Below are 26,440 nucleotides of genomic sequence, written 5' to 3' on the forward strand. Positions count from 1 at the left end.
GAAGTTGGCTCAGGCATGTATCGAGGGAAATTTTAAGGCAACGTGAGAAATATAAGTGTGTGTGTGGGGGGGGACGGACGCAGAAGAACCCCACCTGCTCATATCCTTCACTTTGTAAACCCTGTGTTGAGGTAACGAGAATAATCTTAGTATGTAACTCCAGGACTGTATGGGCCTGGGGCAAAAACTCATTCCCTGGAACATGAGTGTGACTGAAAGACAAGGGGCTTTGTCAACTTATGAATCACAAGATATAGACAAACATGTTTCTGCATCTATATTACTTCTAACACTCTAGAGGATTCTGAGAAAAATGTTAATAAATTAAAGCATTTCATTTTTATACGGTAGATGTAACACTGTGGGCTTCTTGTTCCATACAGATGTTCAAGGGGTAGACTACCACGGGCTACTGATTCTATACAGGTGTTTCATGAATGCAGTGTGACGAGCATCTGCTTGCACTGAGATGTCCTGTTTGTGCAATGATGCATGACAGTTCTTCTTCCAAACAATTGCTCAGTATGTTTAATGATATGGGCTTTTGTCTCTCAACTGCATGTGGCCCCTCCTAGGACATGATCCACTTACCAAAAGATGAAGAGGAAAACATGTAACCATGTAGCGAAGGGCTTTGCTATGGGTTGCAGGTACACTGCTTCTCAGGACCAAGCCCTTTGCTCTTTGGTTTAACACCAGGCACTGCGGTAACTTCAGTGAGACTATTCATGTGCTTAAAGTTAGGTGTGTACATATGTACCTTGCTGAATCTGGGCCTGTATGCCCCAGCTGCTAGGACAACCTTGAAAAAAGTAATGTGATCCCCTTGTACTAACCTCATTAAGGGAGAAGTCTGTTCCATGGTGTTTTTCAGTAGCAAGAATAGACACAATTCACATAGCCAAAAAAATGACAGAATATTACACTTCCGGCTATTTATTTCCATTACACTAATGCAAAATTGGAAAATGGGGGTCCAAAGGTTATCTGGAGCTGTCCATTCAGCACCAGCACATCACCTCTTACAGATGGTGTCTTACAGATGGTATACAAAGGATGTCTGGGAAAATGTGACTCGACTGAGTAAATGTAGGCTAACACCCAGGCCATCAGGAAGTTTAGAACTTCCATGATACACATGGCTTCCATGATCCAATAACTGAAAGCCCTTTTCTTTCATGAACTGGTGACGGTAGCCATCACGAATGGTGGCTGTGTTTAAACTGGGCCGTATTTGATCTGGTGTCATGCCATGGAAAGGCTTCTTATGCTGTTGCCAATCTACAGAGACAATGAGTGACTCATGGCCTACTTTTTCCCATTAGCTAATCAGGTAGTTGAGGGGCAAGACATCCCATTCACTCAAATCGTCTTCCTGCAGCTTGCATGTGCTTTAAGGGAAAACAGCACCCGTTTTTCCCAGGGCAGCATCCTGGGAGCTCCTACAGTGAAAGGAATATCTCCCCATTCTGAACTATAATTGCTTTTCACACAGCACTCACTCACTGCTGCTGTAATAAAAGATGCTTCCCCCCGCCCCCCAGCCAGGATAGCTGTTGCCACCAGCAGGCCCAGGAATGTCCATTATACTTAAAGGCTTTGGCTAGGCCACTGAGGGTGTGTCTACACTGCAACTGGCAGTGTGCTTCTCAATGTGGGCAGACATACGTACTAGCTCTGCTTGAGCTAACAGGCTAAAAATAGCTGATGGCAGCTCAGCGGCTCGGGCTAGCCACCCAAGTCCAAACCTGCCCAATACTTTGTGTCCGAGCTCAAGTGGCTACTCAAGCCACTGCCCCTTCCACAACGTTACAGAGCCAGAGTCGAGGAAATATCCTACAATTCTTGCTGTTCCCCTGATCTAACCACCACAGCACACACCTTCCTTGCCTTGGATGAAGCTTTCTTTTGAATTCTATGGAGAGTCCAGACAGACAGACCACATGAGGGCAATATCCACTGAAAACTCCTGTGTGTATAATGTGTCCATTTTCTCTCTTGCTTTTCCTAGAATCTAAAAGAAAGGGGAAAAAAATTAAAGGCATCACAAAACCACAGCCTCCCCTCCCACTGAGAAAATAAAAATGGATGTTGCAGGCTCATGTGTCCGATATGTCTCCAAATTTTTCCATCTGCTTCTGAAATTTCCATTAGGAGCTGCCAAAAAAGTCTTACAGAATTGTTAACACAATGGTAAATTTAGACTCTTTTGATGGAGAGACTTTTCCCGACCAGCTTAAATGTTTGGTATCGATTTAGTCAGTCCTTGATAAGACAAAGGTATTGACACTCAGTGTACCAGCATCTGCATAAGTAACATCACACAAAATTGGGATAAAATGTGGACCAAACCCAGTCATATTGCTCTCTCCAGCTGCCCCCATAGTCCTTGCATAGTCGTCACTTTTCCTTGTTATGGTAAATATTTTTCTTCACAGCCATCCATCCTGCAACCTTCAGTCTTTGCTCTTCCTCTCTTCTCATTAGCTCTCTTACCCCTTGCCAATCATGGTAGAGACTGGGTATGGACATGGGGATGATGCAGTGCATTATAATTCTGCAGATGTTCTCTTTTTATCCATCCAATAGGTTCAATCGAGTGAGAACTTCTCCACTCTCTCAAATCAGTGTCCTCCATCTATGAGCCAGTAGGACTATATCTAGTGGTGAGAGGGTAATTAATTATTCATGCCTCTTCTTCCTGGGCCTTTCTCCTGGGACTGCCTAATCCATTGTTTGAATTTCTACTAGCTCCAGTGCTGATTTTTTGTAGACTAAGACTACCAGCTACCTATCTGATAACAGCTTTAAGCCACTTTCAATCCAGGTTTTATTTGAACCTGCAATCTCATGGTGAATGGCTTCAAATCTAGATGTCTTTACCTCTGCATAGTTTACCTTTAAAGCATCTATGTAAATCCTTTGAGCCAGGGACTGTCTTTTCCTTATACGTGTACAGCTCCTAGTACAATAGTTTCCCAATTTCTGATTGGGGCTTTTTCAGCACTCCTGCAATACACATAATAAAGATACTAAGAGCTGCTTTGCACCATGCCTATTACCACAGAAACCTCAATTCTCAGTTATAACCAAGGCCCCTTTCATTGCTAAAATGTGACTCTTATGCCATTGTTAAGGGAAACAGAAGGGTCTACTGTTTGTAAAGGAATGGAAAGAAAGAATGGAACAGTGACAGGGTCTCCCAGGCCACCTCTGCATTGGCACCCTCTGCTTAAGGAAAATCTGTTTGGGTCAGGCTACCAACAAGACTTACTCCTCCAGAGGCCTAGAAGGGCCAGGAAGTGACACTGACCAATAGAGAGCCAGCAGGCCATTTAAGAAGGCTTGCCTGTGGCCTTTGGAGACAGTGCTGGGTGAGGATAAGGCAGGAGAGGAACTCCTTGTTACTAGCCTAGAACTAGGCCCAGGTGAGGGCCTCTGCTTAAACAGTGCCACTAAGCAGTTCCTGTTTGGGTTTTTTCATTAGTTTAAAGGAGCAGACAGATCTTTTGATTTAGGTATTGTCAACCATTTAGAGACTGACACCAAGCACATGGCATGGGCTGTTTAGCCCCGAGTGGGGTGTTGCAGGAGGTAAATTGACTTCTTTCAGTGGAGAAAGAACCCATGGTATTTGCTGAAAGAACTTTTAACTCTATTGATATGCTTCTTTATCGTACCTCCAAGAGTATGCATCTTGACAATATACACACCTGCTAGGGAATGCAGAGGTAGTTTAGTGGTTTTAAACGAATGTATAAATGAAAATAAATATTATATACTCATATATTACACATTCACTGCTTGTTGACTTTATGCATGGATATGAACGAGGAGTGTGGGAGACTGGCTATAAAGGTCATTCCTCTCACAGGGGGCTCCATGAAAAATGCACAGAGAGGGGAAAGAGATGAGGAAATGAATGGTGTTATTGGAATAGATAGAGGCATAGAGCGCAGTGGGAGAAAGCACACTGCACTTCTACTGCAGACCTAAGTGCACAGGAGCTCCAGTTTGCAAGAAGGAAGTGGACAGGCGTCAGTCAGGAATAACTTAGGCAGGATTTTTTATTCATTTAACACACAAGAGCTAACAAGCCATATGAGTTAGAGACTTATGTTATTCATGTAACACCTATTCAGCAAAATGCTGACTCACACAAGATTGCTATTGATGACGTAAGTCAAATTCAGCGGAAATTAGGAACATTAATATTTATTTATATTTGAAATGACACACTTAGTAAGAAATAGGGCCAACAACAGCCCTGGTGTAACTCTTTTGATTCAGATGTAGTCACATTGGGAATCTATTTAGTGGAGGATGCTTAAACCAAAATACAGGCATACTTGTAGTCTGGGGATACATTGTTGCTAGATGAAGTTTACATAGAGTTTTTGTCACAGTCCAAGGCACCTGCATCTGTATTTCCCCTCTATGGTCCAGCCAGGGCACTCACTCTCAGGCTCGCAGCTGTCACCTCTCTGGGGTGGAAACACGTCTCTCTCCCTCCCGGCGAGAGTATTTTCGGGCCGCACAGCTCCCTGCCTACACGGCGAATTTTGTCTGGGCAATTGCAGGAACTTGCCCTCTCTGTCACAATTGCTTTTTACATATTCTCTGCTTTGTTAACTAACAGTGACATCATTTGCATGGTCACGGATCAACTTCTATTAGAATAATTGAGCTGAAGCATGGTGACGGCTCAATAGCACTATTTTAAAGCAGTTACTCTACGTGCTCACACAACAATTGTCCTCGTTGTTTTTTTTTCAAGTGGGGGGGCTCTTTCCAATCTATGCACTTAATAGAAATTAAAAATACTGAGCTATTGAAAACGATGGAGAACAATATTAGTTTTGTTAGCCTGAGGAACTGCTGAGTCAAGGGTGACTCAAAGTTCAAAATAATCCACTATTTGCATCTAGCTAAACGCAGTATGTGGCTTAAATAAGACAGCCCAATGTTATGTGGTCTAGTTAATGCTTAGCTGTAATATCAGTGGCATAAGCCCACTGCCGAAGCTGCGAGCACTCCCCTGGGAAAGCTGCCCACCCATCAAACTATACTTCCTCCCTTTTTGCCCCTTCATTTTCAGGGAGAAGACTAGCTCTGCCTGTCAAGCTGCCTCTTCTGGCTACTATTTGACTCCAACATTAAACATATTCTACCAATGTCAATTAGCAAAACCTAGGAATCTGCACCTCATCCAGCTCCTCTTGCTCCTACACTTTGTGATAGACCTAGAGGTTTGATGTAACCCTTGGCAATTATAAAGTTTTCCACCTTCCAAGCACTTTGAACATATTAACTAAATTGACCCTCAGGCTTCACTCTGGTTAATGTTGTAGTTTCATTTTTGTTTAAGTACTGGGGAGGGCTACTGTGGTGGCTGTGTTCTTGATGGGAATAGAATGTCACTCCAGGCTCATGGAATGTTGTAGATAAGAATTAAAGACACATCACTTCAACATATTTGTTCCAAGATGTTCCAATGTGCCCCTGAGCAGCATACAGTTATGTGCAACGTTTTCTCCCCAAGGAGATTTCCTGTCCACATATAACTGCACATTTCAAGAAGGCCTGCCATTGTGAAATGACTGAGAGGACGTAGAAGCCCCCCAGCAGGTGCCTTTAGAACTGGAAGCTTGGAACTTATGAGAGCTGCTGCCAAAAGACCACCCTTTCGATCGCCTTCTGAAATATTCCCTGCACTGATGCTCAAAATGCTTCTAAGTCTGATGTGTTATTCTTTCAGGCCAACATTCTCCTGTCTGATCCCCACAGAGAAGGCTGAGTAGATGGCTTGATGTTCTCAGAGGAGAATACAAATTTCCATTAGCTGTAGCCCTCCTCAGAAAAGTCAGACAGATCATAAGAGACTGTATTGTTAAGGAGATACTATCTTGCAGGCTGTGGCCCTTACCCTGCAAATGTTTACTCCAACAATCAATGGATTTCTCAGGTGAGTGAGATCTACTCATGCAAGTGTTGGCAGTTTCAGGCCCAAAAGTTATAATCTCCATAACTGGAGGTGTCCAGCTGTGGTTGTAGATGCTCTTTAAGAAGAATGGGTTCCACATAGGACGATTGACTAATGAATGCTCTTTGTTATTCCATAAATTGAAGACTCTACTATTATTAAGAATTTTGGAAATTGATCTTTGTCCAGCAGACAACTGAAGAGAGTTTGGTGCCATCATGAGGGACAAAAGTGCTTCACCTGGTCAAAATTCATCAGTTATTAAATAACAGAGTTGGTTGAAATTTTTCAAATTTCAAAATTTGGGGGGGAAACAGGGAAGTTTTGATGAATTTTTTCAGTGTTTTTTGACCAACATTGTATTTTGAAAAAAGGGGAGAACTATTTAAATAGAAAATCTCCGCCCTTGTTTCAACCAGCTCTCGTCAATATATTTACAAATGCTTTACATATAATATCTCTATTTCATAAACATATACCTACATGGACATGGGACAAGTACGCATAGTTAACTAGGAGAAGCACAGACTTCACACATATTTTAAGCAGTATTGTATGAAATTGCCAACAGTTCATAAAATTTTATTTAAAATATTAGTACATTTAATCATGGCCCATGCTGTAACCAATTGGTGTGTGTGTGTGTGTGTGTGTGTTTTACAATTTTTTTGTGAAATGTCTGATTTCTCATCAAAAGATGCAAATCCTGTATTACCTGGCGTAGCATTGGAAAATCATGTATTACCTGGAGTAGCACTGTGAGTGTTAAAAAAAGCTTGCTAAGTAAAACCAGGCAATCCCTAATGACAAGTCACTGTTGCACAAAACTTGGATCTTATGAGAATAACCCCGTTTGCAGTACATATTCTGCTTGTGTGTTCAAATTGGTAGTGTCGTCTTTATATACTCACTAATGCAGTCTAGCCTCCAGCTATCTTCCCTTCTATTTGCTAGCACCAGGCAAATGCAATTGACGGGCCTGCCTGATAAAGGATGGGGGGGAAATGCCCTGTTTAAGGCAGCCATTCTCTTTAAGGTATCAGCGGGAAGGCATGTTGGATTCAACATATTCTTGGACATACAAAAGCCATGCCTCATGTGGAAGTAAAGGCAGTTGCAGAGATTCTGTGCCCATAGATTATCTGTGCCTCGTGGCTTGTCCATATGGCACAGCCGTGCACTCTGGAGGGGAGTGATTTCTAAAGCACCCCATGTTACACAACTAACTGGCCCATTCACTAAAAGCTCCCTAATGTGCATTAACATACTATGGTAACATGCACTAGGAAACTCCTAGTGCCGAAGTACACTGGTTGCAGATATCCCGTTGTGCACTCTGGGGACTGGATGGCCCATGAGGATTGATATACGACACAGAGCTTCTAAGCCACTAATTCTGAGTCATCTTCGCTCCATGTTGAGCTTGATGATGTCATGGCCACGTGAAAGAGGTTTTGGCAGACTACGTTAGAAGTGTGTGCGTGCCACCAAGGCCAACGCACGAAAGGGCATCCCTGTTGGCGATCTGAGCAAAGAAGCCAATGAGCTTTGTATAAGACCCTCAACGGCCACGGAGATGGCACTTCCTTAGAAATGACCCCTCCAGGTCAGTCAGGCTGGGATACATTGGCAAAGGAGTGTGGTGGAAGCCTGCCTTTCAGCTTTCTATGCCATATGTTACCCAAGAATAATAACAATAATGCCTAGCTTTGATATAGCACATTTCATCAGCAGAGCTCAAAGCACTTTACAAAGGAGTTTGATATCATTATCCCCATTTTACAGATGGAGAAAGTGATAAGCAGTATCCCCTGGGCTATCAGTACACCTCCTTTCTGTGGCACTAATTTCATTGTCCAATAGTTATGTATTATTTTTATTAGGCTTATTTCTTCTAGGCAAACCCTCACTGCTCTCTGCAATACGTGGAACCCTTAGAAATTCACGTATGATGATACATATGTAATTTACACATCACATGTTTCTCCTAAGCACTCAGGCTCTCCCCTGGGAAAAGGCCAGTGTTTGAAGAGTGAAATAGCAAGGGATAGGAAATCATTTTCATCACCGATCTCCTGGTGATCTCAGGTGGCTATTTTATTTTTTGTCTTCAGAGATTTATTTCCATCCAAGCTGACTGAATGATTTGGGCTTTCTGAGACCACGCAGTTCACGTGACACTGGATCCATTTACCAAAAGATGAAAGCCAAAATAATCAAATGCACAATTTCAAAACATGCAGCATGTTCTTGTTGGCTATGCCTAAGTTTTTCTCTGCAGAGAAGTTGTCGACAATGACTTGATAGCAGTCTAGTAACATTCCCTGGTCTCTAATAATAATTTGCACTCCAGTAGAGCTTTTCAGCTGAGAGAGCATTTTGCAAATGTTCATTGCCAAAGTTTCACGAAGGAGGAGAGAAGGATTTTTATGCCCGTTTTACTGATGGGCACACTGAGGCAGAGAGAGGTCAAATGACTTGCCTAGGTTTCCAGAGTGAGTCAATGGCAGTAGAGCTGTGACTAGAACCCCAGCGTCCTGCTTGGATTATTAGATCATACTTCTCATTACTACACATACCAGATCTTATCTCTTGCAGGGTAACATGGTTGGAATAGAGGAGTTTGGAAAGGGAAGTGAGGACATCTTAAAAGGCAAGAGGCAAATAATGTTCATGTAAAGAAGGAATATGGGCAGGCTGAACAGATGTATATATGATAAAGAGAATACAATCTGAGAGGAAGAATCAGTAAGGAAAAATGAGGGAGAAGAACTAAAATGAGGATGGAAGGGGGAAGATGACAATGGCCGTGAGGTATAAAAACCCAGACAGGCTAAACCTGTGACTTTTATTTTCATGCCTGATTTCAACTGAGATTATAAAATTAAATGTCAGGGCTATAAAAGATCAGCCCTTTAGCTGCGCCTGTGTGGGTGTGTTTAAAGGGTGTGGTTTTAAATATAAAATGCCAGTCACACAATCCTTATCCTGGTGTTTCTAAATTGGTCATCTATCTGCAACTAAAGTATAAAGAGAGAGAAAATACCAGAATCAGCATTAGGGTCCGCCTCCCAGCGAGCCAAGAAGGGAAAACAATAAAGTTGAGTTTGGTATGTGCAAAGTCCAGATTTGATGGCGCTGGGTCAAAGCATTTGTGATCTTGAGATGATGGAAAGCCCTGCCTCTCTCTGAATTTGCTGACTTTCTTGGACAGCCATCATTTGAAAATGGGCTGAGATTTTGAAAGTGCAGATTGTACTTGAGCTTCCATAGGCAGAGATATAGCATGTGTGCCTGATGGCAACATTTTCAGTCAGTTTTAAAAAAAGCCAAACCCTTCAAAGACATAAATATACTAGTAAACACTCAACAGAGCCAAGCAGTAAGTCAGTCACTAAGCAGGTAGGTCCACTAAAAGGAGCTTAGGGACCTAATTTTAGCCTATAGTAATACTGTTGTTATTCTTCTCACCCAGGACATCTGGATTGTTAATACTGATCACCTGTCTGATATTGCAAACCCAAGACTCTAACATCACACGTTCATGACCAGGGGGAAACACAGCCCAACTAGTTGGCCTAGTAGTTCAGTTTATAAAACAGCCAAATGGAAGCCAAAAGACTTGGGTTTAATCCCTTCAGTTAAGTCATCTAGATTCCTTCTCGCCACAAGCCATCTGATCTTAATCAAGGAATCTTGGCTTTCATCTCATAACCTTAGCTGAGAATCAGAATGATGAAGTCTGAAGTAATCTGTATACGAAATGCTTTAGTAATGATTCCTTCAAGCGGGATTTTTTACTGAGTTCACAATAACACTTTGATGTGTAGGGCTGTATTTAAACAATTAGAAAGCTCTCTTGAAAATGCTTCCTGTTAATAATTTGTTAACACATGGTAATTTTCTAAGGCTTATTTTGTTTGATTTTTGAAAAAAAGTTGCAAGCCTATTAAAAGTAATAATTTGTGTTTAAAACAACCTGTAGCTATGCATGATCTCTTATGAAAGAAATTAGAGTCTGTCTAGTCTCCTAACACTCGTGGGAATTTTGCATGCATATCAAACCAAAAACAGATCTCTGTCATTCGTGAAATGAACAAATGCCATCTATAGAGACTGCAACGTGTTTCTATGAAACACAGCACTTCGTTGCTTTCATTGTAAGTTATGCAGCTCTAATCAAAAACTAGCGAGTATGAATTTGACCCAAAAGTGTGGTGAATTTGTTTTAAAAAAATAACAATTTCAGCTTTATTACTGAAAATGTTCGAGGTAATTGTAGGGAGCATAAACAACTGGAGCCAACTTTGAGAGGGTCTTTTTTTGGCAATGTAGGCAGTAACATTCAAACGAGTCAATATAAATTAGTTCACAAATTCAAGTTGTCATTGCTAAATTTTCCAAAGGCCACTGAAGGATTGTTGGAAGAAGCAAAGTTAGCCTGCAGCATATCCTGTGGCATGATGCAGTGAAAGCGGAATTTTTGGATGTTTGATTTGGAATGTTTGCATTTTGGAGGAAAATATTACTCTTATCCCATGATTAGTAAACCTAAATGGGAAAATAAAAGAAAAACTGCTAAAAGGGATTAGAAGCTGCTGGAGCTGGGGCTAACTGTGGTATGAGTTTGCTTGAGAAGTTTTTGGAGGGAAGAAGAATACATGAGAGCTCTAAGAAAGAACTGTGGTTCTGTTACCCCATATTATAAATCCATAGGACCAGATCCTCAGCTTATGCAAACTGCCAGGCATTCATGGAGGAAATAGAGTTAAAATAATAGAGAGAGTTAAAAAGATGAATGCAATCCCCATTTAAAAATGGGAACTACACGGTGCCATGCAGCAGTAAGATGGAACTGGAGAGGTGCCGGTCCTCTCCACCCCTTGTGACCTCATTTTGGAGCATGAGGAGACCTGAGCACATGCAGACCAACGGACATGACTTGCCAGAAATGGCTGAACTCAGGCGCACGGTGTGCAGGCATAGCCACTTGTGGAATACACATAAGGGCCAGCATTCAAAGAAGAATGGAAGTTACATCCTGCTCTGAATTCTGTGACAGTGGGGGACCTCTTTTTGATGAATGGTATTTTCCATTGCTCATATCACAGAGTGGTGTCCTTCTAAATATTGGAATCTGAAGAAGTTTTCTAGCTTTGTGAGACAGTACTTGGTAATCTAGTGAGAAAACATGCCCAGCACATCTCTCCATTCATTTTAATAACTTCCACTCATTGCCAATGTGTTTGTTTCTTGACCCCTTTGCGACGGAGAGGCCTTTTATTTTATTCATCTCATTCAAGTCTCACCAGTCTGCAAACAGCTATACAACTAGTGACAGCTTGACCACCTCACAATCGGAAGGACATTTTGGATCCTGAAAGTTCTCAGCGATCGATCACGAGGGTGTGGAGCAAAGTAATTTAACTGGCTCTGGGTGATCTTGTGCAACACACACACGCCAGTTAGAAGTTCCACTCTCCAGCTGTTTCTAGGGGGTGGAGGTGCATTGCAGTCACTGATATTTACTATTAGTAGTTGTAGCTATAAGCGCAGTAGCACCTAAAAGCTCCAGTCATGGACCAGGACTCCATTATGCTAGGTGCAGTATAGACACTTCACAGAAAGACAGTCCCTGTCCCAAATGCCTCTAGGAAGTAGCTGTTTCTTCTTTCTTTTCCTGAACCCTAGGAAATTCAATGGTGCTATGCAGCTGTGTTAGGAGTGGGATTTACTACAGGTCTCCTGACTGCTAATCCAGTGCCCCTGACTGCTAACCCAAAAGCCTCTCAGTTAAACATTGCAACGGTGGGGTAGCATGTGAGAGTCAGAAAGTGGGGCCGATTGCAAACAGACTTGAATCAGAAGGGAATCCGAGTTGTCCCTTTCCTTTCTAAACTTCACTCAGCTTGAATAGTGAAAACGAACAGCAGAATCGGTGAACAAATATATTAGAGTTTTAACATTCTTCTGGGGATTTTAATAATCTATAATAAATTATTAGGAGTAACTCGTAATATGATTTTTGACCCAAGTGGATCCTGTCACTATCCGGTATATATGACAAAAGCAATACTGAAAATGTCCACAATAGCTACTGTAAGTATGCCCTACAGGTGTTTTCCCCCCGATTAATACATATAGACAGCACCTTTTAAAAATTTCCTTTATTCTTTTGTACATTTTCTGAACTCGACTGACATACCATTGTTATAAAGAAGCCCGGTTCTTTGAATATTTAATCCCATACCACCAGTTCACGCGTGGTTATGAAAAGTCTCAGCAAAGAGGTTATTGTTGTTTTGTTTTTTCCTTCCAAGCAGTTGTCTGAATCATTTGATGGTTGAACACAACACTGAGCAGAACACGTACACACAGTGCCAAGTTTAGCAAACACATGGCTGGACAATGGTTACAGTGGTTGAAGTTTCAAAAAGGTATTTATTCCCCACTTCTCTCAGCAGCAGTATTAACCCTATGAATATCCTGAGAAATAAGACCAGAGGGTAGTAGAGTTCCTCTCCTGCTACCAGTTTTTTTCAAGTAAAAATATAATCTCCCATTTTAATTTGTTGAAGTGTCGGGATAGGGATGGGGGGGAAGGACAGACAGTAGTGATGTAAAGAACACCTGTTCCAATATTTCACCCATGTCCTCAATCCAATAGAACGCTGATTCGTAAATTGTTTAATTTAAAAAAAACACACACACACACACACATACATACACAATATTAAATTACAGCACACACATTGTCACACAGCTGGCTCTAATGTCAGCTTCTGACTGTTGATCATCTTCCTAATTCAAGGAACCCCACAGTTTGGGATGAAACAAACATGCACGCGCTAGGAGGACTTTTACTTTAAAATACTCTTAAAGCAGAAGTTTGGAGGAATCTTTATGACGGTGAATTCTCATTAACAGGCACATGGCCCAAATCTGGCAGCTTTTTTTTTGCAAACCATATCTCTAACACTTGTTCACAGTAACTGGCTGTGGCAGATCATACACAGAAGAGAAATACAATACGGCATGAAGATGTACATGATTGCCTGGAAAACACTTGAACACTTGCAATATCTCAGTCTAATCCAACTCCCACAAAAGACAACAGCAATTAGATCAGGGCCCTACATTATGGTTTGGGTTGTTTTGTTTTTCAGGAGGGAAGAGCTACCTAGCCGATGCAAGGAAGTGAAACAAAAGCTTTCCTAGCCAAATTGCCCAGCTTTTCAATACATTTCAATGTCATTTTCAACCATTTTCATCTATCTTGACATAAGAGCTTTGGATCAGCCACAGAATTTATGTCTTCATCATATAGCCTATGTTACCAGCTCATGTATTCTTATAAGGGCCTCTGAGGTTAGGAACTGGTAAGCAGCAGTGGGAAAACACACTGCAGGGGAAACAGGCAGGCAAAGACTTGTTAAATAAAACAAACATAAAGCAATGAAAAGATGGATGAAAATGCAGTTTGATGTACTTTCGCTGATAAATAAATATTTTACATTTATTTTTAATCTCTCGCACTGTTTTAAAAATCTCCTAAATGGCAGATTTAACCTCCCCTATCCACATACACACACTCTCTTCTGGCTTAGTGCAGCTATTGTATTCACTTTCAAGACAGGTTACTTGTGCATTTTGAAGCAGAAAGCTGCAAAGTTTATTACCTGCTTTGATAACTCCATTTTCTCCCAAACGGTATTGGAAAAGCAGAAAGTAAATTGTGGACAGACATTTCCTTAAAATTCGCTTCAGATGCATGAAAACATTTAGACCCACGTCCTTCTGCGAGCCTTACTTCTGAGTTCCATATTCTGCAACCCACTTCCCAACATTTGTTCACAGAAAAACCAACACAAAAAATTAAAAGAGAGATGCAGAGACTTCTCTTGGCAGAAGGGCCAGTGACGTTTTCATACCAGCAAAAGAGAAAGGCACCTTTTCAAATGGCAGGAGGGAAATATAAAGAACAAGACTTGCTCTGACTTCACAGGGAATTTTGTTGAAGAGCAGGAATGAGCCCTCCATTAGTTACTCTACCATTTCATCATCCAAAGACCGCATACCTGTTCTGTCCTCTGTATAACACATGAGGAATGTAAGCGGGTGCATGTTTGACCCTACCAGGCCACAGGGCTTACTGATTTAATAGCTGCTGATTGCAGTGGGTCTACTCCTGGGACGGCTTGCAGAATCAAGCCCGAAAAAGTCACCCACTACCTCTCAATTCAGAATAGGATTAACTATCACAGCCTGGTTCTAGCAGCAGATCCTTGCCACGGAGTATTCCAAAGACACGGTGCAAGAGGTGTTGGTGGCTATATTCTGCCTTTGGAATGTGTGTGCTATGTCTGCTGATATCAATGGAAGTTGTGTCATGCATATCCAAGGGCAGAATTTGGCCCTCCAAGTCCCTGGGTGGTCTATGACCTCATAACACAATAATCATAACCTTTGATTGACATCCAGTGACTATCTGACTGGCCAAAAGTTAAAGAAAGACTGAAATGCTCCATGCAAATATGACATATAAAGGGATGGAGCAACCAAGTCAAGCAAAGACTTAGACAACCAAACATCTTTAATCCATGGCAAATCACAGATTTTATTTTTCAGGTGGAGAATTACAGGCATTTAAAAAAAAATTTAAAAGGTCTTTCCTTGCAATTGCCAGTGGCCGTTTTGGTTAATCACACTGCGATACTCTCAGAATTTACTGACTCCATGAACCTTAAACTCAGTCAATCTGTTTTTGAAGTCACTGTTACACCCAAATTGGAACTCTCCCTCATCTAGTGTTACTATTGTTTTAATTTTGGCTGCAAGATCTATTTAGAAACTTCCAGGACCTTCAACTAAAAGGTGTAAAAAAAAAAAAAAAAAATTCTTATTCCTACGTCTAATTACAGGGCGGAACAAGTTAAATTTCAAACTGTAACAAATATAATAAAGAAAAGGAGGACTTGTGGCACCTTAGAGACTAACAAATTTATCTGAGCATAAGCTTTCGTGAGCTACAGCTCACTTCATCAGATGCATGTAGCTCACGAAAGCTTATGCTCAAATAAATTTGTTAGTCTCTAAGGTGCCACAAGTCCTCCTTTTCTTTTTGCAAATACAGACTAACACGGCTGCTACTCTGAAATAGAACATAAAATACTAATTAGCCAGCAATAGACATTTGCCATTTCAACACTCAGAGGATAACAAAGAAAGACAAGGTAGGTAAGCATATGGGGACAGGGACAATGGCTTTCTTTAGTACATTTTGGGTGCTACCACAAATGAATAAATAATAAGAGAGAGTAGTTTCCACTTCAACGTATGGAAAAGCAGGAGATGCTGCTTTACATGTGCCCATTTGCAATGCAACTGGTGTTCCACTGGTTTTTCTACTATCTGATTCTAGAAATTTCATCGCAAGACATTTTTGCTTTTTACAAAAATTCCCACTACCCCAGGAAAGAGAAGATTGTAACGCTGCAAATTTGGAAACTTCATTTGTTTCGATGCCAAAAAAATCAATCAATCAATCAATCTTGGCCAATTTTTTTAAACCACTTGATTTCAAAGTTTCAGTCATTTCTAGGTTTTTTCCCCCTTGATAAGGGTTCATGTTTATTCCTAACTTGCAAGAAACAAAATTTAGCAGCTTTTTGTCAAAGTTAATTTAATTTCACCAAACGGAAGTGAAATGCAAAGTTTCAAGATTTTCAAGATGTTGCTGTGAATATTTCAGCCAACCTTGATCAGTACAATGGCAGTTGTCACCGCAAACACCATTCACATGATTCACAGCTTCAGAGATAATGAAAAGGTGACGTAGCTTTGAAAATTCATTAGCTATGGTAGGATATATCCAAAACAATTTGTGCCACATTCTACTGCCATTGACATTAATGTACTCCGATAGAATTAGGGTCTAAATCTGGAGTGAGTGCTCTGTGTTGGATGGAGAGTTCTGCATTTACACCAGAGTACATTACAGCAGAATTACATCCTGATTAAATAGCTATGATTCTGACTGCAGTTTATTTCAGTTTACCCCATGAGCAGCAGGTAACTTCTTAACTCTTCTGCTGCCCTCTGCCAGCTCATAGTAGACCCTTAATGTACCTCCTTAATACACCTCTCACATCTAGTACTTCCTATCTTTTCACAGTATTCTTCTTAAACAAAATACACGACTGGACTGAGAAGGACTAAAAACTTTAAGAGACTGTTCCTGCAAATTCAGGGATGGCTGAATGTTCTTTTAGTTGAAAAAAATACCACTCTTAACTGAGGAAAGAAACGTAATGTTCCCATCCTTTGGTATTTACAATACTTCAAAATTCATCTGCCAGTGTAACAGAAAAATGTGTAAGTAAAAGGCTGGACTGGCTAAGTCAAGGAAAATGCACTCTACTGAGGCAGAACTACCGCACAAAAACCAAACGACAGTCCAGTGCCCAGATCTTCAGCTGACCTCAGACATTGTAGCTTCACTGAAATCAACAGAGCAATGGTGATGTACATCAGCTGAGGTTCTGAGCCTTAGACAACAGCCCATCTGCCCGCTGTTCTGAAAGTCTGTTTCAAAACCTCTTCCCTTCAGTTAGGACTAATTCCTCACCCTCCTTCCTCACAAATATACCTATACGTACAACAACCTGAATCTGTAGCAGCTTATCCTTCATTAATACTCTGTGCGATACAAGCGACAGGCCAAGTGTTAGTTATACGGCACATCTGTACTTCAAAAGTGCAGTCAATGCTCCTGTTCCTCTCTCAGTCATTGGAAGGAGTGAAGCACTCGGCAGAAACCTGGGCTTTTCCTCATGGATTCAGTATGAAGAATGAGATGGCACAAGTCATTTCACCCTGAGGCTGCAGGGCCCAGTTGCTCATAGATCACTAGGCCAGAAGGGACCACTGTGATCATTTAGTCTGCTCTCCTGCATAGGACAGGTCAAAGAATTTCCCAACCTAATTCTAAGATGGCTGCTCTCACCACCACACCGTGGCCAAAAGTTGTACTCTAGTCCTTATCTCACGTTGTCTTCTGGCACAAATTGGTGTGTGTCACTTCTGCGTACACGTGAGCAGAGAATACACTTGGACAGTCATATCACAGAATCTAGCACTGAGACTGAACTAAATCAGGGATCACCCAGTTTCAAAAGGATTGAATGCCCAAATCGCATTTACCTTAAAGCTCCTTTACACTGTTCTGGCAAAGCGGAGGCACCTTAGTGTAAGTGAGACTCAAGACCACTATCACCTTCTAAAGGTGAAGAATTAGGGAGGAGATATAATCAGAACTGGCCTGAATCTTTCCTATAGTGCGCACCAAAAAGACATTTTACAACCAAGTTAAAAAAAACTTGGTTCACTTTTCCCCCCCTTCTATTTAAAAATTCCACAATTCTGTCCTTATTGGGTTTGGCTGGGCCCAGAAGTGGAAGTAACATATCAAAATATCATCAGAGAAGCTATAAGAAGGTTGTTCTGCTCCGGCCAAACCCACAATGTATTGGAAATCTTCAAATGACATTTGATCTTGTGAGATTTCCATCACTACTTCCAGAGGACTTTAGAAGCTTCTGAGCTTCTGCCTGCTTATCCTCATAGAACCACTCAACCCCTGGAGTTTTGCCTCATTGCTTTAGGGAACCTGTAAATCCCTCTGGAAAGTAAACACAGTCCACATTGCAGCATGGCTGTGGATGTGACAGATTCAGATCTCTGTTCCGTTGGTGTAAATCCAGACTTGCTCCATTTCTGGAAAAGATTTTATCGAGCGACACTCTGATAGCAACAAGCCAAGCTGGGGCGTGCATTAGTGGGCCCCAGGTACACCTCTCAGCTGGTGGTAGCCTTCCATCGGAGGTATGCGCCCATGCATGATTTAATGTGGCTCGCTGCCGTATCATGAGTCACTGGACAAACAATAAATCAATAAATAAAAAGGATCCTAAAAACAACAGCAGGCGATGCCCCCGCCTCCCACAAAGCTGCGGAAATCCCAGGAACACAGGGCAAGCCTTAAAGGATGGCCAAAAAAATGAGATGAGGACATTGGTAGCCAATAGTTTCCATGCAGCTTTGGGATGAGAACTGTAAAGGTATAACAGCTAGGTGTAAAATAACACACGGTCGAATTCATCTCTGGTGGACCGCCACTGGCTTCAATGAGGAATGAACTTTCCCTAATAGACCTTAAGTCATCTATTCCTTGTAATAGGATATTCAAAGACAATCCTAAAAGGTGTCTCCTCTCATTTCTTGGCTTTGTAGAACTTCCCTTTGCTCTCTTGTCTTTGTACTGCTGCCAAAGTCATGTCCTAGAAACACACTGCCAGATAATTTATCCTTACCAGCTAATACGTGTTCTTATGCATATCTACTCCCTAGCCACATTTATCAGAGTGGATTTTAGTTGATCTTAAGGTTCTGCTGCTCTTTGCTTGAAGGCCCGCACTGGGACTGCCTTGGGGAGATGAGAGGGGGGTACAGTAGGAATCGGTATTTGATAAAAAACATTTTGATGTTGCAAAGGGACGACTTGTGTAGTTGGGCCATGTGCTAAGCAGATGCACCGGACACGGGAAAGGAGCTATCTTCCCTCCCGGGCTGCTTAGTGCCTGTAGCAGCCTATGGTATATGGGATGTACTACACGGGCATACTCAGTGAGCTCTTATGCTCTGCTTCCCACCAGGAGCAGAAGGGAAATAGGAGGATCAGCACTGTGGCCAGTTCCTTGGTATTTCCTCTGCCTGCTGCCATACAGGGACTGTGCTCCTCCCCATACATCTTCCACTGTTAGATTACATTCCATTTATGCAGCCCAGCAGCCAGAGGTCCATGGGAAATCTACTATCCTTTGCTGAACAATGCTCACATTTCGCAACGCCACTTTGTCTCTCCTCTGTGTTCAAAGGAAAGCATCAACATCAGCATCTGAGATGGGCAAAGGGAAGGCATCAGGACTATAACTGAGCTCTCGCTTCTCAGACTGCCAGTGCTGAAGGTCATTCTGCTGCTTGACTTTCCTGGAAGATTTCTTTCTCCTGTGCCACTACTTGAAATATTTTTTACTAGAGAGGGTTTGTGCAACCAAGCATTGCACAGCAGTCATCTGCCCATAGTTCGTATACAACTGTGTCCTTGCCATGCCCACAATAAAAACTCAGTCGACAACATGCAAAGGCAACAGGTTTGGGAATAAAAAAAAAACCCACTGGGAAAGGGCAGACACTCTCCTAAGTGAAATCAACTGACTTTAATGTGTGGCATCGCAGGGGTTAGTAAATGCTCTTTCAACTAGAGAAACACATCTGTCTCCTGGGGAGACCTCAACAGCAGCTGTTTCTTCCCATCAAGGTGTGGGGGAGCAAGAGCGCTTGCCTGCCAGAACTCGTCATATTCCATATTATCCACCTGCTCCACTAAAGGCTGAGCTGAAATACTAATTTGGAGATCTCATCTTTTTTCACAAGAAACAATCTGGATTTCATAGTGGAGCAAAAAGGCCAGCTGTGCAGACAAAGCTCTGTAACACCTCCTTTGTTGCCAGTTAACAGCTTTCAAGGAAACAATCAACTAGGGGAGGAAGTTACAGACTATAAAATATGTGGACATCAGGTCAGTTATGTCTCTTTTATATACACTTCTCACCCCAGCCCTCCCACTATATAAATACATATGCACAACAGGGAGACAAGATTCCTTATACATAAACAGCCATAATGCGGCAATAAAGATTAATGAGTAGAACTTGCTACTTTATGTGAATCCAGGGGAAATTTCCATTCATTAAACTTTATTATTGTAGAATAGCTGTTTATACAAAAGGGGCCAGAGTCTCAGCCGGAGTAAATCAGCGTCACTCCAGCTAAATCAATGGAGCGACACCAATTTATGCCAGCTGAGAATCTATAGCCCTAACAAGTCTCTTTCCCATTTTTAGGGTCAGGAGATTTTACTCCATTAATAGCAATAAACATTCTGCAATATTCCCCCCATGCACCAATAAAAGCAGACCAGTGAAGGCAACTGTTTGTCTTGATCCTGCTCCCATCAGCAAAACTGAATATAACTAATTGCTCGGTAACTGAAAGATATCAATAAATAGGAGGAAATTCAATGAAAAGCAAAAATATGTAATTAAGAGGCTGGAAGGGGCTGATTTTTGAGCTGGTTTGGGGGCACGCTAACCTAGGAGGGATGTGATAATGATCTCCATCTGAAAGTGTGTAAGCACCAAGCATGGTCCACGGAGGATGGACATCAATGAGATGGAAGAGAGGACAAGGAGCATTTTGACGTGTTTTTTGCAGCAGGGACAAGAAGTGATAGAAGCCATTCTGCTTGAGACTTTTATAACTACACTGGACCAAGCTCTAGTGAATGGGCTGCAAGGATCCATGCTGCATTGGTAGGGAAATGGATAAGATGGCCTAGCAGGTCTTTCCCATCTACAATTTCTACGAAAGGTTTGAGGCAGACTCTTCTACTGAAGCGAACAGCAAGAAATACTGGCCATGTTTGCGTGTGTGTAAATGCCTTTGTTGTGTGCTCCCTCTGCATATCAAGGAGATCCTCCCGCTCCACCCACTGCCTCCTTCTGCTGGAATCTACAGTGTAGACACAATCCCCGTTTCACACCACCTATCATCTGGGGCTGAAGGGAACAAGGGTGGTGTTGGCATGACACCTTTGCCTAAGGAGCAAGCATAGGCGGCCCTTCTGAAATACAAAGAGCCTGGGGCCATATTCTGGCTGCCCCTTGATGGCTGTGCGAGGTGGGGAGGGAAAGGGGTGCAGGGAGCTCCTTCGTTACCAGTGCCCACATGCAGAAGGCCACCAGCTAGCTGAGCCAGAGCTTCTTAAGCACAAGCTGTAGGGCAGCAGCACTGTACACCCCAAAGAGAGCACGACTGGGAGGACTGGCATGGCTACGCCCCTCCCCCTCACCTGCCGATGTGCAACGGGGCACATGGGGGAGTGTGTGCTTCCCCATTTAAAGAGCCATTTCTGAGCAAGGCCCTCTCTAGCTCCCCCTGCCTCCAGACACAGCCGCTCCACCACCACAAACCCAGCCCCTGTGGGCGTGAGTTAGGAACAACTCCTCAATAACCAGCGAACACGGTAAAAGAAAGGACGGATCTCTGTTTAAAGTCTTGTGTGATGCGTGGGAAAATCTTCTCCAGAAAAAACAAAATCCTACCATACAAACAGCAGCAACAAATCCACCCCAGCCCCAGCCTTCCTTCTGAGTGTGTGATGGAGTGAGGGAACTCTTGTGATGTCCAGAAATAGAGTCTTGGGAAGCCACTGACAGAACACTTTTCACCTTCACTGCATGAGCCAGAAAATTAACCCTCAATACACCCGTCCTGGTAGGTGTTGTTATCTCTATTTTTACAGATGGGGAAACCGAGGCAGAGATTACACACCTGCCCACTACCACAGTGTTAGTAAAAGAGCCACCACAATGGTAATCTAAGCGTTTAAGGAATCCTGGCTCCCAATCTTGTGCTCAGACCACTAGGCCATGCTTCCCCCAAGACGACCTGTGGCACACTACTTTCAAAAGGTTTCAAATGATCCCCAGATGTTACAAGCTTTGTTTTGATATTTGCCCAAGATGGATGCTGAGATACGGAGCAAATCTCGAATTTCTCCACTGACCCACACTTAGCACGGTCATTTATACTGGGCAAAGTGGGTGTGTAATGCTGCTCAATCTGAATTTTCCACTCACATCACCAGTGGCAAATTACACTTACTCTGCAATGATTCAAGGGCCTACCCAAGGTGAAAGGCAGCAGAGAATCAGGCTTTTGAACATCAGATAGAGGAATGGGGTGACTGTTTCTTTTCAATAGTCCTTCTTTCTTGTTTTGTTATAATGCAATTAAACCAAGAAGATTTTGGATGAGCCAGACATCACAAGAGTAAAAAGCACAAAAGAAAACATTCGACCTGTAGTGTTGAGCCATGCACAATTCCGATTATAGGGTTACTAACTGCATACAACACTGACAGTTTTCTGTTGGAAAACGCTGGGGATATTAATATCTGCTGTTAATACTGATCTTTGACGGTATCCCATAAATTCAACCCGTCAGTTACCATGGCACTGGAATAAAGGTGCTCTGAGGTCAAGGGAATTTAGTGTCCAAATGAGATTTATATTCCAAGAGAAAAAAGGCAAAACCGATCTTTAACGAAAGCATCAGATCCATATGCAGGAAAACCAAAGGCTGTTTTTAAACGTTATGTTTTTCAAGTGAGAATTGACGCTGGAACCAACACTATAAGCTGGCTGGCTGGCTGGACTTTTGCTGCATCTGAAGACAATCAATCAAAACAGCTCGGAGTCTATGTGAAAGTGTGAGAGAGAAAAGACAGACACACACAAAGCTGAAAACCAGGGCGCAGATTATGAGCCCCCCAGTAGCCTTTAAAATTACACTGAAATGTAAAAGAACCTTGTGTTTCATCTGCAACAAAACATCTCCTTGGAAGTTCCCCATGGGATCATGTGAGAGAGAGGTAAAACTTACAAAGGGGTGCTGACGCAGGAGAGCAAGGAACCTCTTCACACAAAGGGTAATGCTATGCTGTAATCACTGGGCATGACTGCAGCTCGAGAAGACAGACCCAAGCTAGCTCTAATTTAGCTAGCTCAGCGCTTAGGACAGGGAAACCGAGGCAGCATGACTTTCAGAGCAGGCTGTGCAAGCCAGCCTGGAACCCTGGGAAATTATTCATTGGGCTAGCCCAATCTGCAGCTCACACTGCTGCCACTTCACATCTCCGGGACCCAAGCTAGCTTTGCTTGGGTACGTCTGCTCAAACGGCAGCCCCTGTGATTATAGCACAGATATACCCAAATTCTTTGCAACCAGTTTAATTCTTCAGGACCCTGTGCCCCCAGGGAACTATCCCACAATCCAAACTCTGAACTCTCCAGAGTCTCCTCAAACGACGGACGTAGCAAGTATGTGGTGCAAAATGATGGGATCCTGGTGAACGAGATGGTAGAACTCCCATAAGCACTTCAATTACTAATGACCCCCGCCCTGGACAGATGCAATGCAAATTACCATCCTCCCCCTCTGACCTTGCAAAGGAACAATGCAGCCTTGGGGAATTGGATCACTTCACAAATGGATGCTTTGGGCTCGTCCACAGAGTTACGCCCATTTCCACCAGCTGACGATCTGGTGGAGAGTGTGAAACAAGGCACAACTTGGCCCTGAGTCTTGTGCCGCAGTGAGAGCTACTCTTCGGGCAGTTCCTTTCTGGGCCTGAATGGATTTCGAGGGATTTCAGCTAGGGCTGCTGTGGATTTTCGTATTACTTTCCCTCTCCCCACCCTAGCTCTGCCTCAGTGGATCTTCGTTCCCCTGATACGGGTGAGAAAGGCAAAAAAAGGTGGGGTAGGCCTAAGACTGGGTCAGAGTGGGAGCTTTCTGTTTCCTGTAATGCAATAGAAAAGGCTGCCCTCAGCACATAAGCTGGAGAAGAGGAGCTCTCTTAACTGGCATAGCACCAATTTTCCCGGCTGTTCTGGAGCGACATGGGGCTCGGCTCCCAAATCGGCAAATCTGGAGCTTCTGTCTGTGACCCTCCCAGCAGAGAGGCATAGTGCTGAGCGGGTGTCTTTTAAAAGACAGAACGGGGAGACAGACATTGCACACATGCATTCTGCCTTGCCGGGAGGGTGAGAGGGAAGAGATCAAGGGAGACAAGGCGCAAAGACCGGATTGCAGTGAAAGAGCCAAGTCAGGAAAGCTGATCAGGCCACGTTCTGCTCGGTGACACCAGAGTGAATCCGGAGTCAGTGGAGTCACCGAGAGCAGAGCTAAGGTCCATCTGCTCACCCTACAGAGCACTAGTTACTGTGTTAACACGAGAGCAGCATTCTTATGCTGTCTTTCCCTCCCATCCTGACATCCCCAATGTTCTTCTCCCTTGGCTAGCAGTTTTCTTTGTGGACCACGTCCAATGGCAACAAGCTCCTGGGATCGGTGTAGCTGTGGTTTCCTTGCGGGTTTTCCTGGACTGAAGCCCTCCGAGGGGCACCTGCAGTGTGTGCAATAGCCTAACACGCACAGCTGCATCGATCATCCTGACCGGCCCTGGATGTGAATCAAACTGCACTCCAGCAGGAGTTCCTGCGGAGCTCGTTAGCGTTTCAAATGACTGTGGTAAGTTCAGGGGATTTCTGTCTGTGTAGTGCTCGGAAATTTGGAAACCCACCCTGGGACGTAATCCTCTGACCCTGCTTCCCCCTTTGCAGATATCCAGCCATCCATAATGTTCCTTTCTGTTCAGCGAGGACAGGAAAACTCCCTTCCGAGGCCAAAACCACCACAAAATCTGAACTCTAACATCAGCGCAAGGTTCTCCATGAAACGCTCCCGAATTCATAGCCAGGTGAGGGATCAGCTATTGCCTCTTCACATTGCCACGCACTTTAAAACGAACCTTTCCTCCCTGCATTAGTCCCAGTCACTACGTTTCTGCCTCAGGACATCACTGCCTGTCAGACACGCGTCTAAACCGCTGGAACCAGAGGCTTTAGCAACGCCGTGCGCTGGGAATGCACCGCAAACACCATGAGAACCAAGCTGTGTTTCCTCTTTACGTGTCATCAGAGCAATCTCTCCTGTGCCCGACCGCGTCCCACATCATGTGAGATCCTATCAATCCCCTCAGCGTGTTTTCCGAGGTAGCCCCGGCATTTGAACCAAGATCCTTGTTAAAAATTCTTTAACAATGCACATTAAATAGTTTTCCACAACATACAGGCTTCTTCTCTCTTTTTTTTTTCTTTCCTTTTCTCCTTTTAACCCTTTCCACAGCAAAGCCCTATAAATATTGCTTGCTGTAGCCTCATTTTCGTCATCATCATCACACGTTCATTCTCATATAAAACAGAAATCTATTCAATCCAGCACTTAACATAAATATTAAAATAATGGAAGGGACAAAATATAAATCTACATACAACTTCATGACTACCATAGCACCTATTACCATGACAAAAGCAATTTGACAGAAACAAGGGAAGAGGGTTGAGGAGAAGGTTGGGGCATGGAGGGGAATGGCATTTTGACAGTCATTAAATATTTCAATCACCCTTGTTAAAAATTATTTTGTTTGTTTGAAGGGTGCCAACCTTATTAAAATTCATTTCACTAACCAGTTCACTCTATGTCACTATGGATACCAAAGAACCCTTTAAAAACATTGGCGAGGCGGGGATTTAAATTTTTTTTTTAAAAGGCGACTTTCTATTGGTGCTTTCGTGACCAAGCCCCGCCGCACACCCCTTTTCCCCTAAACCCACCAGTCCACAGAAAGGCAAATCGTGTACAAGTCCGTTTCTCAGTCTCCCAGGATGAGTTTTACAAAAGAAGCCACGTCTGTCTCTTTGGATTCGTGCTGGGTGAAGAAAGGGTGTTGCTGGGAAAGAAAAGAAAAGAGAACACATTAAAATGTATTATTCAAACCATAACCACCAAGCTGACATTCTCAGTGTCAGCCTGGCAAAATTCTACTCAGTTGGGGAAAGTCTTCCTAGTAAAACAACATTGTTTCCCCTACTAGCACCACAATGGTGTCATTCAGGTGGGTAAGTACATATCGTGTCTGGGCTGGTAAATTAATGAAATGTGGATTCTCTATATCTGGACCCAAATGGGCCCTGCAGTTTTCTCCGGCTCTCTAGCTCCAGTATCCTCTGCTGTCTACTGTCCCTCAGTCCTGGCAGAGATTAGCAGTATTGGAATGGACTGCTCATTCAACTCTACGTGGGTGTTGGTGGGTGTATAACGTAGAACTTCTATTGGTCCAAGAGTGGAAAGGCTCCTCCTCTCTTCCCAGATGAAAATAATAATTATAACACTTTGTCAGCACCTTTCATCTAAGAATTACAAAGTGACCATTGGGGCACGTGAACCCCATGTGGGTAGGAATAGATGGAAACGTCCTGACAAGCCCACAACGAAGAGAACAAAGCAGTCCAAGATGTAAACAACATGGCATAGGAGAAGATCACAGTAGATATAGGTTTACACAGATGCTTTGGGCCCAAGGCAAAACAAGGAAGGTCAGACAAATGCTGGGCACATTAGCCTTAAATTTGTCTCTTTCAAATATATATATAGATATATATATTTGATTTATATATTATAAATCAAAGGCATTGGATCATTGAACTGTGAAAGAAAGAAAGAAAGAAAGAAAGAAAGAAAGAAAGGTGTTATCCCTTATTTTAGTAGGCGGAGACATCTCTCAGTTGAATTTGCATTCCCATCCTCAGGGAAGATACTCATGCGTTTGTTAGGGGTGTGCAGTCAAAGAGCATGCTCCCGCTGAATTCACAGAAATGGGACTAACAGCATGAATATAGTTCCACAAACGTGTAAATGTTTCCACGGAAA

The 26,440-nt window shown here is 42.9% G+C and overlaps 1 protein-coding gene across 2 annotated transcripts in view; it reads right to left on the minus strand.

Moving 5' to 3' along the window:
* Window positions 1-973: 973 nt before the first annotated feature.
* MAP2K6 (mitogen-activated protein kinase kinase 6) overlaps window positions 974-26,440 on the minus strand; it is a 103,780-nt gene continuing 78,313 nt past the window's right edge. Inside the window, exons 12-13 of one of the 2 annotated variants that reach the window (XM_077834080.1) lie at window positions 25,345-25,460; window positions 974-2,014 (exon numbers count right to left, since the gene is read on the minus strand). In XM_077834080.1, the coding sequence (XP_077690206.1) occupies window positions 25,383-25,460 (78 nt within the window). In that variant the 3' untranslated portion in view covers window positions 974-2,014; window positions 25,345-25,382. Of the gene's footprint in view, window positions 2,015-23,926; window positions 25,461-26,440 lie in introns of those variants that run through there. The other variant, XM_077834079.1, reaches the window with a different exon arrangement.

Source organism: Eretmochelys imbricata, chromosome 14, assembly GCF_965152235.1.
Source record: "Eretmochelys imbricata isolate rEreImb1 chromosome 14, rEreImb1.hap1, whole genome shotgun sequence".
Lineage (NCBI taxonomy): Eukaryota > Metazoa > Chordata > Testudines > Cheloniidae > Eretmochelys > Eretmochelys imbricata.